The following is a 14,725-nucleotide window of genomic DNA, read 5'->3' as shown; positions in this document are numbered from 1 at the left end:
TTAAACATTTTAAAATTAAAATTTTCCCAGACATTTCATCCATTATCGGCTATTTGCTGGAATTATATTTATGCGTTACTTTAAACAAATGCATGTGCTAAATTCCTATACTTTAAATGAAAGTATGTACTAAATTATATGTTACTTTAAATAAATGTATGTGCTAAATTCCTTGCCTGTGATATTTTTTTTGTCCAGATGCCAGTCTTTTTTCCAACTTTCTTCCCCAACTTTTGTAGTTGTGTAAAACAAGTGTATATATTGTTCTGGCATTTGATAGAATTTAATCTTTGACTTTGACTTATTGAGCACAATTTCTAGCCTTGCACCCAAATGTTTATACCATGTTCAGGTCTGAAAAACAATAATTAAAAATACTTGCAGAAGAACCTAATGAAGTTCCACTTGTTGGAGTCAAGTTCCTCCATCTTCTTCATGAGCTGTATATCCATATGGATTAGTGACAACGCATTTGTAAGATTGATTTAAAAAAGGGGGGGATCTAATAGCAATGTATATTAAAGCTTTAGAGTAGATAACTTTTTTTTGCCTTTTCTTTCTTGTTTCTTTTGCCTGAGCCTGAGCCAAGTAGCAGATTAAAATGATAAAAAAAAAAAAAACCTTTCAGATAAAAACAATAAGACGTATACAAAATGCAGATGGTCACACCATTTATTTCTGGAGTCCACTACCCCCAGCACAGACATCCACTTCAACTCATTCCTTTCCCTTAGCAAACAAACAGCCTTTCCATTGCCATAGCAAGGTGCCAGACACATTCATTCTATACACTAAAATGGCCCATTCACATTCATTCTGTACACTAAAAATCCAATCAGATTCATGCTGTACAATTACGAACCAATCAGAATCATTCTGTACACTATACAGCCAATCAGTCAATCTGTACACTATACAGGTGTTTTTTTTTACAAATGTAATCTCATGTTTAAACCAACAAAAAATGTCCTCCGTTCAAACTCCATGCACGCACATGCACGCACATACCACACACACACACACACACACACAGGCGCAGAGCACACGTCCAATATTAACATTACAGTTCAAGTAAAAGCTCTGTGCTGTGCTTGTTCTGGCCTCATACACTAATTAAAACAGCATCTTACAATTATAATTAAATTAGAGAATAATAAAATTTGGACTGAATTGGCTTCTGCCTCAAAAACATTCTCTACAGGAAGACCTTTGTGTAAGTCCTGCTCTCTGATTGGTGCAGACCGGTTCAGGTGTGCTGGGTGCGTGGCAGGTGAGGGACAGGGCGTGGGGGTGGTGTTGGTGTTGGGTGCAGGGGGGGCTATTCCTCGTCAGCACTCTTCAGCATCAGTATGGAGTTATAGATTTTCAGGGCGGGTCCAAGCTTGATGCTCAGGATTTTAACGATGTCTGATTGCGTGAGAAGCAGAAAGGCCTCTCCATCAATTTGCTATGAAAAAAACACACACACAGAAATAAGAACATCTCCCTTGAGACAGACAGACACACAGACAGACAGACAGACAGACACACACACACACACACACACACACACACACACACACACTTTACCTCATTCCTGAACGTAACAGCATGCTCCCGACACCCCGGCAATCCTCTGACAAAACCAGCTACCTATGAACACAACACATACATGTGTTGGTGCTGATATTTCACTGGCTCTCAGTTACACACTGAGGACATGAATTGAAATGTACTGTATATATGACATGCTTCTGAATAGTTTGTGTGTGTGTGTGTGTGTGTGTGTGTGTGTGTGTGTGCGTAAGATGGGTGTGAGAGTATACCTCCTCAGTACTCCATGATGATACACGTTTGGCCGTGAGCCCCAGGACTTCAGGTAGCAGTTTGCCATGTTTCTCCCAACTCAGGTGTAGCCGTGGAGGCTCCCACCCACAAAACACAGAGTCATGCAGGAACTGCTGCAGAGATTCTACACACACACACACACACACACACACACACACACACACACACACACACACACACACACACACACACACACACAAACATGTAATCTTGAACACATTCAAATGTAAATCCACTCAATGATGAAATGAAATATGCCATTACACCACTTCCAAAATATACTATTTGAATTAGGGGAGTGCATCACAGCTTTAAGAATGTGCGCAGACACACACAGACACACAGACACACAGACACACAGACACACAGACACACAGACACACACAGACACACACACACACACACACACACACACACACACACACACACACACACACACACACAGCCTGTTCATACCTTTGCCATCTCCTTCCTGTTTCACCATTTGTAGTTTTGTACACTTCATAGCGGTCAAAGACCTGTGAACCAACGTATCTTATGTCAGAGGCACACTATTCATGAAATCACAGACCCTAACCCAACCCCATAGACACACACACACAGACACACACCTGGACGGCGAGGAATGATTGTCGTTGCTGTTGGTGGCCTCAGGTGTGCTGGGCGGGAGCGTGGGGGTGCTGGGCTGCGTGGGTGTGTGGGGCTGAGCGTGCGGGTGGGGCTCGGCACGGCGCAGCTTCTGAGGGCCAGAGATGGCCACCGGTCGCTCGCCACTCAAGCGGTCAGGCAGCAGCGCGTCTCTGTTCATGTTCAGATCCGAGTACGGACAACTCACCGCTCTGACAAATAGAGATGAAACGACAGAAAGACATTTAGACGTACAAAGACATTGAAAATGACAATAAAAGACCTCCAAAACAGGGGAACGATGACAAAAAAAACCAGCACACCTTACTTCTTCAAATATCCTACTTTGACAAACAACCGTTTTGTTTTAGTTTGTTCATGTGTGTGTCTTTAGGTTTGCATGGTCTCAAGATCACTCACGTGTAGTGCGTGCCGTATCGAGGGCCACGGATGTGTCCAACGCCGTTGCATCCCACCGTGGGACACCCCTGGCCTGGAAGAACTGGAGATTCTGACCCACCTACCATGCAAACACCAATGTCACTCCATCTTTGCTTGACTCATATTTGTACTTCTTTTTAACCTTACAATCATTACTTTACTATCACAAATTACATAATTGAGAAATGTTTTTCTCATCTTACAGGAAGGAGTATGTAAGTCAAGTCTGATTCCATGAGATAATAAAAAAAAACAGTGTTGGTGAGTATGTGATCTTAATACCCAGCCATGAAATATTAGGGGTTTCTTTTCACTGGTTCACAGTAGCAGCCAGCATTAGATTCAAATCTTTAAAACAGGAACATAACCCACTTGCTTGAACTACCTCCTCCAGCCTTACACTTATGTACACTTTACAACTGACCTATTGCCCTGCTATTGCTTCTTCAGGTGGGCTGTGCATGGTGCATCTGCTGTGGAAACTTAGTTGCCCATTAAGGAAAGTAGGTTACCCACAGCGTTTTTAATTTCACCTCATTAGATTTCCATGTAGTGCACTTCGCCTGAGTGAGAACATAGCATGCATGCTTAGAACATTGCGGTCTCTCATTTCACACTGGTATTTGTGCATGTTGTTCCTCAGTCACTTTTGGGAACTATACTGTAGGTGTTTCTTAACTGGTGTGTCGGGACCCAAAAATGGGTCACGGAACCGTTCTGGGTGGGTCACGGAGCTTTTATTATGCTACCTAAAATGCTACCTTATCAGATCTTTTTTTTTTTTTTTTCATTATTCTAACATACTTTATTCGTAGCCAATGTTAGTCATTGTCATGGACATAAACGATGTTTACGTAACCGGTCATGTTAGACATCATTTTAGTGGCAAACGCAAGTGTAATGCCAAACATCCACATGTTCCAGATAAGTAGGTCTACAGGCACTTTGTGTGTTACCATGTGGTGCACCATATCCGTTAGCTTGAACGCTAAATTAATATATGGGTCACGACTTTATGACAATAGGAAATTGTGAGTCCCAAAGCCAGACCAGTTAAGAACCATTGCTATAGGGTAAGCTGTTGGTTACCACCTAAATGAATTATGCTAAGGTAGGCTAAAGGCTATTTTATGGTTCTGCGCCAACTCCACAACTCCTCGAAGTCGGCATGAACCTTTCAAAATTCTGAGTCGTTCACCACCGAAACGGTAATCAGAATGGCAAACCCCATAGCCTGTCTTACTGAAAAGATAACCTTATTTGTTTGGCATTTTCTTACTTAGATTTTGTAAAAGTTATCGAGAAACAGACTTGAATCGATGCAGAAGCATACGGCAGCCTTACCAGTGGGCCCATCAGACTGAGTCACAGCACACAGAGACGAGAAGGGTCTGCATCATCTTATCTAAGTCTGGTGAATAAGCCCATTTCTCAAATGTTGACGTTTTCCTTTAAAAACTGTTTAAAAACCCAACAACTGTTCATAATTCTCTAATCACCATAGCAGATTTTTTCAAAGTAGTCAGACGTACTGCAGATGATAAAACGTCTTCCACCATCCATGTTGTGACCAATTCTGTGCAGAATTATTGAGTGAAACATCGGCCTACAAGCGCCAACACCACTAGTATAGACACCCAAGATTTTGAGTTCAGCAGAGGCGTTGTGCTGTCTGTATAGCAGTTGTACAGTAGGTGGTGGATACAGGTTGTTATATATTGATGTGAATTGAAGTTTACCAAGCATATAAGATATGAGAATTTGCACGCGTGTGTGTGTGTACGTACTCTGGGCATGTTGCAGAGGATGTCCTGTCTTCTGACACCATCCTACTGGGTGTAGGTCTGAACTGTCGGCATCCACCAAGTAATCAAACTCATCACCCCAACCATCAAAGTGTACCTACAGTACAAACACATCAGTCAAATTTTAACAACTTTGCTGCACACTGTAGCTGTATATTTGGACTTTCACACACACGACTACTACAAGGAAGGAACGCACATTTAGGATTTAGTATAAAGCCAATGTAAAGCCCATAAACTAAAAAGCCAATATAGAGCTTAATATGGTCACAGTGCTACAACAGGCCCAACCCCAGGGCAAAAGTGACATCTTCACACACTCCAGCCGACAGGGGCCACACAGCCGCCCCAGTTTCCCCCTGACCTTGACCCGGTGCTCCTCCGTGTCCGAGATGGTGGCCACGCGGATGAGCATGGAGTTCCTGCGGTCCACTGCCTCCAACTTCATGCCGGCCTGAAAGCCATGGGGCGGCCTCTGCAAACAGAACCATCACTTTAGCTGCACCCATCTTCTCTGACCACTGATGTGTGTGTGTGTGTGTGTGTGTGTGTGTGTGTGAGAATGTGGATGTGTGTACCTGTTAAATACTCAGGGGATGATATTAGTAAGTGGAAACCATCACTGTAGGGCAGTGGTTCCCAAACTTTTCTGGCTTACGGCACCCCTAAACATATCTCTCTCCATCCACGGCACCCCTATTTTTTTTTTTTTTTTTACTTTTTACTCAACCTCCTTTATGCCATATTTGTACTTCATGCCATTTTCTTTAACCTTGTGATATGTTGGATAGGCCAAAACTGCTTTTATTATCGCATTACTAAGATAAGGTGAAGTTAATATCTTTTTTTGTTTTATTCAAATGAACTACTTTCATTCAACTCATTTAATTGAACTTTTGAATAAATGGTGAACAGGATAACCAACTTGATAACCACCTGACCTCGGTGTACAGTCTTAACCCATTTCACTGCAGAGGGCAGGGCAGTGAATAACCGTGTTTGAAGGGGACGTGATTTAACGTAATTAACTATTTTTACGATCTATTTCAATACATCCGTCAGGTCTGGAGGCATCGTTTTTGCAGTAAGAGCCTCCCGATGCAACATGCAATGCGTCGCTACCATGGCAGGATTCTGTTGCATAGCTTTCGTTACAAAGCCTTTGACCCGACCTGTCATTGAGGCCACCCCGTCAGTGGCAGTGCACACACTTACGCACATATCCCAGCTAAGATTATTGTTCCTCAAGTATTCATCTGTCACCCTGAATATCTCATCTCCAGCAGCATGGTTGGTCAGTTCTTTGCAAAATAAAAAGTTATCTGTAAATTTGTCCTCATCGACATCGACATCTCACGTTAGCGAGCAGCTGGCAAAGGCCACTAGCATGACTCGTATTTGAAGCGCAAACTTCCCCAATAGCCGTAGCCATCGTTAGCCCACGTCTCCCTGCAGACCAGGCATACTGGTGTGGGACACGTTACCTCGCCAGCCCAAGTGAACCCATACTGGAGGTAGGAGTCTCACTTTTCTCTTTGCTGATTTCGTCTGGTCAGATTCCGAGGTCTGTCCCTGTGGAGGTGCATGGCGTTCTCTTTAAAAACGTATCCATTGCGCCTATAACTGTACTCCGCCATGCGGAATAATGAACGAAGTCACCGAACAAACAATTAGTAGCCTACCTACATACAGCACAGTACGATACAGTAAACTGTAGCCTATTGTTTGTGCTGCAAATACGTTTTTGCAATAAAATGAATTTTGAAATGGATATTATGCTTTTTAAAATGTCATTAAATTATCAAGCCACAATTCCGCGGCACCCCTGAGCATGCGTCACGGCACCCCAGGGTGCCGCGGCACCCACTTTGAAAACCCCTGCTGTAGGGAACACTTAATATACACCCCAAATCTATGACCCCCTCATGCCTGCATGCGCATGTGTGTACGTGTGTGCACGTGTGTGTGTGTGTGTGTGTGTGTGTGTGTGTGTGTGTGTGTCTACCTGTTTGAAAGCCCTTGCAGGAGCTGCCTGTGTTCCTGTCTCCTCCAGGTATCGCTCCCATGAGAAGGACCGTGGATGCTTATATTCTGCAACAAACATGTGCGCGTGAGTACAAACACACAAAACACAAACAGTTCAACTCAGATGAACTTGTGTCACTGAATAATGAGATGTCTACATGGCAGAGCCATCATGTGTTGGAGTGATGGCAAAAGGGGAACTAAGCATCTCACCTGCAGGCGTGGTCAAAGTCAGCTCTGCATCCTCACAATAGCCAACAGGATGGATGTACGGACTACTGGCATCACACCTAAACACAAACATGCCACACTCACATTAGCAATGCACTAGTTCATTAGTCAAGGCCAAACAAGTTTATCAATAGTGCAATTCATACACATGGGCAATTCCATCTGCTTTACTTAATGAAAGGCAGATAATAGTAGGTAATAGTGAATAAATGCCTAAAAAGGCAACAGCTTAAAATAGTTCAAAAGGGTAAAGCACATAACAATTGAGTAATCAAAAGACAAACAAAATAAAACTAAACACAGAGTGCATTCAATGAACAGGAACTGCATTTAGTCAGTAAGGAGAATGCATCTGAGAACAGCTTGGTTTAGATTTGAAACTTGATACAGTTGGAGTACTTTTTGATCCTGAAGTTGGTTCCAGAGCTGAACCACATAAACATGGGCTTCATCAGGTCCCTTTCCACAGGTGTATGAAATCAAGCACCTAGATTATGAATGCAGACTACATGGTGCTTGATTCAACACACCTGTGGAAAGGGACCTGATTACAGTAAACCCATGAATAAGCTGCTGCTGAATTCTGCCAGTGGGTTTACCAACAAACATTTCTCCTTTGACCTGAGAAGTCTGGAATGTAGCCATTTTTTTTCTTTATCATAAAAACCCTAGCTGCACCATTTGTTTCACCTGAAGCTGTGTGATGATCTTATTAGGAGGGCCTGTGAAAAGCCCATTGCAGTAACCAACCCTGCTGGAGATAAATGCATGAATGAGTTTGTCTAAATTAGATAAGACCTCTGAGTTTGCCAATGTTTTGAGCTAGTAAAAAAGTTTTAAAAGAATCCACGGCCACTTGGCTTGATCTCACACAGCAAGGGAAAAAACACTTCACTTCACTTCAACATATGTGGGTAAACATATGCAAGCGCGCACACTAACACACACACACACACACACACATACCAGTAATCATAGGTGTCCTCCCAGTTGTCAAAGTGAATGAGGAGCCGGTTGTCGACGACAGCATTGATGGTTGCTACACAGATGAGGGTGGGGTTCTTCCTGTCCACTGCCTCCAGCTTCATTCCCGCACGGAATCCCGAGGGCGTCACTGACTGATCAACACCACACAAACACACACCTCAGTCAAGGAGTGGGATTGTGTGTGTTGTTTTAGTGCTTGCAACTGACTTTATCTGTGATGTGATTTATATCATTTGTATCAAACATTAGCCGTCAGTTGACAGCTGTTAACCATACAATTTCAAAATGAGGCCAGTTTGTCTTTGTGTCTGAACATCTCGTCACTTACTACATTGTGACTTTAGGGAGGGTTTAGTGTATGCCTTACCGTATTAAGACTCTTGAACAGGTGTTTTGGAGCCAGTTGGCCTCTACAATTCTTCACATATGTGCTCCAGTTAAACTCCCCCTCTCGGCAGCCTATGGTAAACAAAGGCAACAAATAGATCCCTGGTTAAGAACAATGCATCTCACGTGGCAAAAATCACCATGATGGGTTCATTCATCCACATACTCGTGATGTGGAATAGGCTACGTGCAGGAAAGGCTCTCTGTACGCTCATGTGTTTCCGATGGAGCCAGGTGTGTTTGAGCCTGCCGCTATTGCATGGATTAAAGTGAAAAAAAATCATCTGACTGAAATTTTTTTGTCCAAAAAAAAGAAAAATTGACACACGTAAGTGATACAAATCAAAGGGCCTTAGCGTAGACCTACGCAAAATAGGGCCATACAGACTAATTGTACCCTCCGTTTACAAGCAATACATTTTAAAGTAGGGCTGGCTATTCAATACTGCAAGTTACTGCAAAATAGTTAAAGGGGGTTGGGGGAGAAAATTGGGTAGATTAGGGCCAGCATTATGCCTAAAATACATGTAGGCCTATGTCTCCAAAACATTCCTCATCTGTTATCAGACATGCATGAAAACAATTAAAACTCACAGCCATAGGATATTTACCGTCAGATAGGCCTCTGTTATTGAAGATTTGGAATAATTTATTTGAAATGTAATATGCTAAAGAATTCTGATGTTTTCTGATGTCAGGATTTAATTTGGTGTAACTTTACGTAGTGTGATTAGGCCCTAGGTGACATGCTGTTTAATTAGGTGCATGTCACTTTAAGAGGTTTTAGTTTTTGGGTAAGAACGTGATGCACGGCATGGATGTTCCATTATGTTTTTCTGACCATGTTGGTCGTGTCAATTATATGAGTGAACTGTGCTGTTTGTTACAATAAACATTCAAGAACATTAACTGGAAGACAAGACGTTTTTATAAGAACACGCGTCAGTAATAGGACTCCTATTGGATACGTTTCGTTAACTGGAAACGGACCTACGACTTTCTCTTTGAAGAAGACAAATTAGGCAAACTTTAGGCTGTAGACATAGCCTAAGCTACTGGATCCTTTTGAATTGTATAATTGGCTTATTATAATTATTTTTTAGAGAAATTAGCAGTTAAACTTAAACAGTAGGATAGCCTAATAGTGGGGTGGCGCAGACACACACTTTCCCGTAGTCTGTCTCTGTGTTTCGGGCGCACCCGACTCTATTAACATTAATAATGACCGAACGTAGCCATGTTCTTTTTGGCAATTCATCTTTAAGCTCCCCAACACTGCCGACCTCTAAGTAGCCTAATTTGATGAGATCGGGGAACTACAGCAAGTGCGGACAAGAAGTCATCGCAAACAACGCAGACCTTTGCGCAGCTAGTGCGTGGACGTCTGTCCTGATGCTATTCTATAGCCTACAATTACAACTGGCGAAACAACTGTTTATTTTAATTTTACTTTTATGAAGAACAATTAGCCCAAATCATAGACTAATAAAACTGAAAAAACAACAGCTTTCCTGAACTTCTGCATAGCTTGTTTAACCTACAAAAGCTCCTTTCTTTCGTTTATTATTGTATCATTATGATTATGATGATGATGATGATTATTATTAGTAGTAGTAGTAATAGTAGTAGCAGCCTAATAGTGGTAGTAGTAGTAGCAGCCTAATGTTCATCAACGCAGGTGCACCAACGCACTTATTTATTTATTTATTTTGCGCATTGACATCTAGCGCCTCCGGTTGACGGAAATCCGTCGTAGCGACGGAAAACTTTAATCCATGCTATTGGTAATGCAATTAGTGTCTACACGGACCCGGTTGGATGCTGCACCTGGGAATCAGCACGTTACGACAAAGAAAGATTTATATGTGTTGAAATTGTTATTATTAGTTGAACAAGATATTCAGTGTCAGAGTGGAAGATTTAACGAGCATAATGTAACAGAAGATGCCGTTACAACAGTTTAATTTCCACCGGAAATCAATGTGTGTACAGGAAGAGCCTTTTGTGCACCTAGGCTATTATGTGTGCATTTTGGTGTGAGTCTGGATGTAGATGTGTTGGAGCGCATGCACACCTTTAGGGAGTAAAAGTTTCAGGCCTGATTTCTCACACCAGCCTGGAGGCTTTACGTCCCAAGAGTCAGCGTTCACCCAGAAGTCGTAGCACTCTGGGTAGCCATCGAAATGGAGCCGCATCCTGTAGCCCTGCACCTGAGGAGACAGCGTTGCAGAAAGACATAGGTGGCCACTTAAGAGTCTGTTATTACACCCAGACACACTGCATCCAGGTCTGAAACACAACAGCTACAGGCAACCTCCCACAGAAATGAACAACGAGCTACGGTTAGTTACCTCAGCAACGGTCAGCACACAGAAAAGGGAAGGGTGCACAGGGTCAAGTCCCTCCAGCTTCATGCCCACTTTGAAACTGTTCCTGCTCTGAGGGAACGACTGATGCTGCACACAGAAAACACACCAATGAGCTCAAGAGAACGTGCAGTTAAAACGCCATCTACTGTCCGAGACTGGGTACTACCTCTTTGAAGAGCTTGAGTGGTGCAGCGACGGCCCTCTCCTCCTCTAGGTAGGCCTGCCAGCTCCAGGGCCGCTTCTTTGCAGGGGCCGCCGTTACTATGGCAACAAAACACACCTTATCAACTGAGGCAAAATAAACAGCTTTCACTCAGTCCGAGCGAAATCACTTTCTCCTTGAATGGATTAAGTGTAAGTGTTAGTGCAGTGCAATGTCTCTGCCTATGCTGTTTACCCAGTCTAGCCAGTTTAGCTGCTCTCCTTCCCTTGCAGGCCTTCAGCTTCTCCTAAAAGTGCAACGGGCGCATCACCAAAGGCAAAGAAACACAGTTACTTAAGGAAAAGGTTTAAGATGACTCGTAGAGCATTCATAACCTTCTGGTAGGATGGACAGGTGTGCGTGTCAAGTACCTCCTCTTCCTCTTGGTTCTCATCCTCCTCATCATCTGACTCCATGAACATCTTCCGTTTCCTCCTCACTCTCTTCCCCAGGACCTCACTCACCTCGCCTGGAGTGGACCTACACACAAACACACACACACACACACACACACACACACACACACACACAGACAGAGACAGAGACAGACAGACAGACACACACACACACGATGCCTCAATATCTGATGCATACAGTACACGTTACTGGTCTCACAAAAGGTTGTCTTCAACAGGTATTTTCTTTTCCCACTGGTATTTAAGGAGAAATCCATCATATTTTGTATATACAGATCATAGTTTAGACTGGAAAATTCAAGTCAATAATCAAGAAATGGCAGAATTCCATCCAACTTATTAGAAATAGGATAAAGGATAAATAGGACAAAGAAACAAAACTAATCAAGGCAACTGTACAAGTATATCGGTATGCAAACTGACGCTGTTTTGAAGACAAAAGGAGGACGCACCAAATGTGTTGAGTTTTTCTGTTTACGTGCATTCTAAAACAGTCTTTCTGTTTTAGTCCATTCTCATTTGATAAGTGATTTTGAAAGCATCCTCACATTACAGCATTTACCCACAGGGGCCCAAAACTCCCCCTGCGTCTGTATGGCCATGTGTGTGCGTCTGCGTACCTGCCGCTGCTGGGCTGCACGCACGTGGCGCTGCAGAACTTGCCCTGCAGGAAGGTGTTGAGAGCTCCGGTCACACCGCACGACCTGCAGCTGCCCTGCTCGCCACTGGGGTCCTCCTCAGGGGCAGCAGCTGCGGAGGTGGATACATGTGGGGATGCAGATACATTCAGTTCTTCTATTACGTGGACGTGTGTGTAAGTGTGTGTGTGTGTGTGTGTGTGTGTATGCAAATGATACGTGTGAGTGTGTTCCAGTGTTCCTGACCTTCGGAGCGTCCCTGGCGTTCTGACTGAGAAGGTGCGAGGGACTTTTGGGCGTCCGACGGGGCTTGACTGGTGGACGTGGCCACTGATTGGTTCGGCGCCTCCTCTTGCTCTTTTGTGTCCGTCTCCGTTACGATCTCCAGAGTGCCAAACTCGGTCATGCGAAACTGCAGGAGTGAGAAAGAAACCAGACAGCGGTCACTCACCATCATCCATCAGAACTCACACACAAATAGATCTGACCAGGTGCTGAAGCCAAAGGGTTTACCCTGATGTCACTGCCTGGCAGAGTGGCAATACCATCCTTCCAATCAAGTGCTGACATCATATCGAAATCTGCCCCTGGAGTTGGGCCATCACTAGGAGGTGTGTCTGTCATCTTGCAAAAAAAAACACAAGACAAGACCATGATCAACACAACAGCCTACCTCCTACAGGTCAACTCTTCTAAGACAGAACAGAACATGACGGAACATAAACCATGCATCATGACAATTTCATAGCTAAATAATTTCTTTCAAATCTGACCGTAGGCAAATTCCCTGGTATTAAGACATTCTTCACACATTATACAAACTATATCCTTCTCCTACTGGTTCACCATTCTGTAACAACTGATTGTGTAGGGATAGATATCACGCAGTAACATTTGGGGTGGTGACTAAGTGAAGACTGAAAACAAAAACAAAAAGTATAGGCGCACACTCAAAACAACGCAATAGTTTATTGTTGCGACATTTGGTCGTTTTCTTTGTTGAACTTGACTATCAAGCCTTCAATTGGTTGACACAATAAGTTGCACAGTATTTTTTTTATGTAGAGTATAATAGAGGCCATAGATATAAATATGGAAGGATGAGAAAGGATAGTGTTTAAACTTGAGTGTTTCAAAGTGCGACCAGATGTTTGTCACTTTCGATTCCGTAGATTCCCCGCAACTCCAACTTGTAAAATAACTGTGCATGTTGGAACCGCCAGGGGGCGACTGGCACAGATCAGGATTACAACGGGAGGACTTAAATAAGCATCCAAACAGTGTTTTATTTGTTTCTAAGCAACCTGTTGGAAAAGTATGAATACATTTAGGCACCTTACGTCCACAAAGCACAGTTATGTCACTAATAGCACTGAGAAATGTCACTGTCACAAGTTAGACGAAGAAGTTGGGGTTTTCTGTGTTTTGAAAGATTCTCCAAAAACCGAGAATACTGTCCAGTGTAGATCGATAGTGTGGCATAATAAGCATCATATTTCAATGACAGCGTGTTTTCCAGGGTGAATGTCAGAGTTTGCGTGTGTTTTAATGGAAATACGTGCGATTACACTGTAATAACGTTACCGTTCTCTCGCTTGTTTGTTATCCGATTTGTTAAGTATGAGATACTGGCAGTTCACCCAAGTATTGCCAAGAATATTGTTTCATTAATATACCTCTTGCGATGTGTTTGTTTGCAAGCCTCAGTGACGAGTCCGAGTTTATTCTGACCATGAATAAAGTGTAGTGCACGAGCGCCCATTATTAGCATTAGACTGATACAAAATGGCGGAGTGTAGGAAGAGGCCGCCGACACATTAAACTATATCCTTAAAATAACTTATTTCAGTAAATAAACCTTTTACAACCGATAATCATAATAACCTGCAACATATACATAATGGTTTTCCGCAATTCAATGTTTTCCTTGCTATTCACAAATTCCCGAATGTTACTTTCTCCTTGTCACGGAATGTCGTTAGCAGATTAGCTTGCAATGCTATCCTTGGTTGTGGTTAGCACTGCAGTTCTATTCAAACGGCTAACCGGCTAGCAACTGCATGTTCTAGCTTCAGATAAGTAGCTAGCTTGCAGACGACAATAGGAAAATAATGAACTTTTGAGTTTTTCAGAACATACTACCTGTTTACATGTATACTTCAAGGTAGCTGACATTTGCAAGAAAGCAAAGACACCACCTCCCTTATTTTAAATCTGCATGAAAATAATGAAATGCTTGCTTTTAATTTCTTCAACACAAACTCCTTTCTAATTTATATTATAAATTTCACCGGCTGCAGAAATAAACGGCTACATATACATCTTGCCGAACATACATTGCTTAATTCAACGCTGGCATTGTTCGGCTAATTAAGTGACAATTGACAAAGTAATATTAGTAAATTATGGAACTCACCTCGCTTCTCTTGTAACTCTTATTTAGAGCTAGGGAGTATGCGAATATGCGCATGCGCGATATGTGCTTAATGCCAACTTCAGAGTCTTCTCTCAACTTTGGCGCAACTGTCGGTGGCAGATTGGTGAAATAGACAGTTACCCACCTGACTGAAGTGTACTACAGTGATAAATAATTAAGTACGTCGTACATTTCAGCTTCAACTTCGCTTAGCATTAGGTGCATGTTTTGTTGCATAATACATTCTACTTCGGAGTTCGAGCATAGATTTCTCGATGTGGGCTTTCGTACAGGCTACGTCATGCAATTTCATCGGTCATACAATCAATTTATTCTCAACCATATATTTGATTG

At 42.7% G+C, this 14,725-nt stretch overlaps 1 protein-coding gene across 3 annotated transcripts; it reads right to left on the bottom strand.

The window, feature by feature from the left end:
• Positions 1–649: 649 nt before the first annotated feature.
• l3mbtl1b (L3MBTL histone methyl-lysine binding protein 1b) lies at positions 650–14,456 on the bottom strand. Of its 3 annotated transcripts, none has more exons than XM_062539390.1 (21): positions 14,372–14,456; positions 12,469–12,579; positions 12,202–12,367; positions 11,938–12,067; positions 11,273–11,381; positions 11,097–11,148; positions 10,866–10,960; positions 10,682–10,786; positions 10,405–10,540; positions 8,311–8,402; positions 7,923–8,074; positions 6,939–7,015; positions 6,706–6,791; positions 5,065–5,175; positions 4,683–4,797; positions 2,875–2,974; positions 2,439–2,666; positions 2,284–2,345; positions 1,806–1,951; positions 1,570–1,632; positions 650–1,447 (listed from the first exon to the last, which is right to left on the bottom strand). In XM_062539390.1, the coding sequence occupies exons 1-21, from the start codon at positions 14,423–14,425 to the stop codon at positions 1,319–1,321; spliced, it is 2,319 nt and encodes a 772-aa protein (XP_062395374.1). In that variant the 5' UTR covers positions 14,426–14,456; the 3' UTR covers positions 650–1,318. The 3 variants fall into 3 exon arrangements, with proteins under 3 accessions (XP_062395374.1, XP_062395376.1, XP_062395375.1); XM_062539392.1 differs by lacking the exon at positions 14,372–14,456 and adding an exon at positions 14,098–14,121; XM_062539391.1 differs by lacking the exon at positions 14,372–14,456 and adding an exon at positions 13,840–13,869.
• Between the last annotated feature and the right edge of the window lie 269 nt (positions 14,457–14,725).

The sequence above is a fragment of the Sardina pilchardus genome, chromosome 6 (assembly GCF_963854185.1).
Source record: "Sardina pilchardus chromosome 6, fSarPil1.1, whole genome shotgun sequence".
NCBI classification, from domain to species: domain Eukaryota; kingdom Metazoa; phylum Chordata; class Actinopteri; order Clupeiformes; family Clupeidae; genus Sardina; species Sardina pilchardus.
Note: the sequence above shows the minus strand (reverse complement) of the source record. Positions and strands in the feature narration are given on the sequence as shown.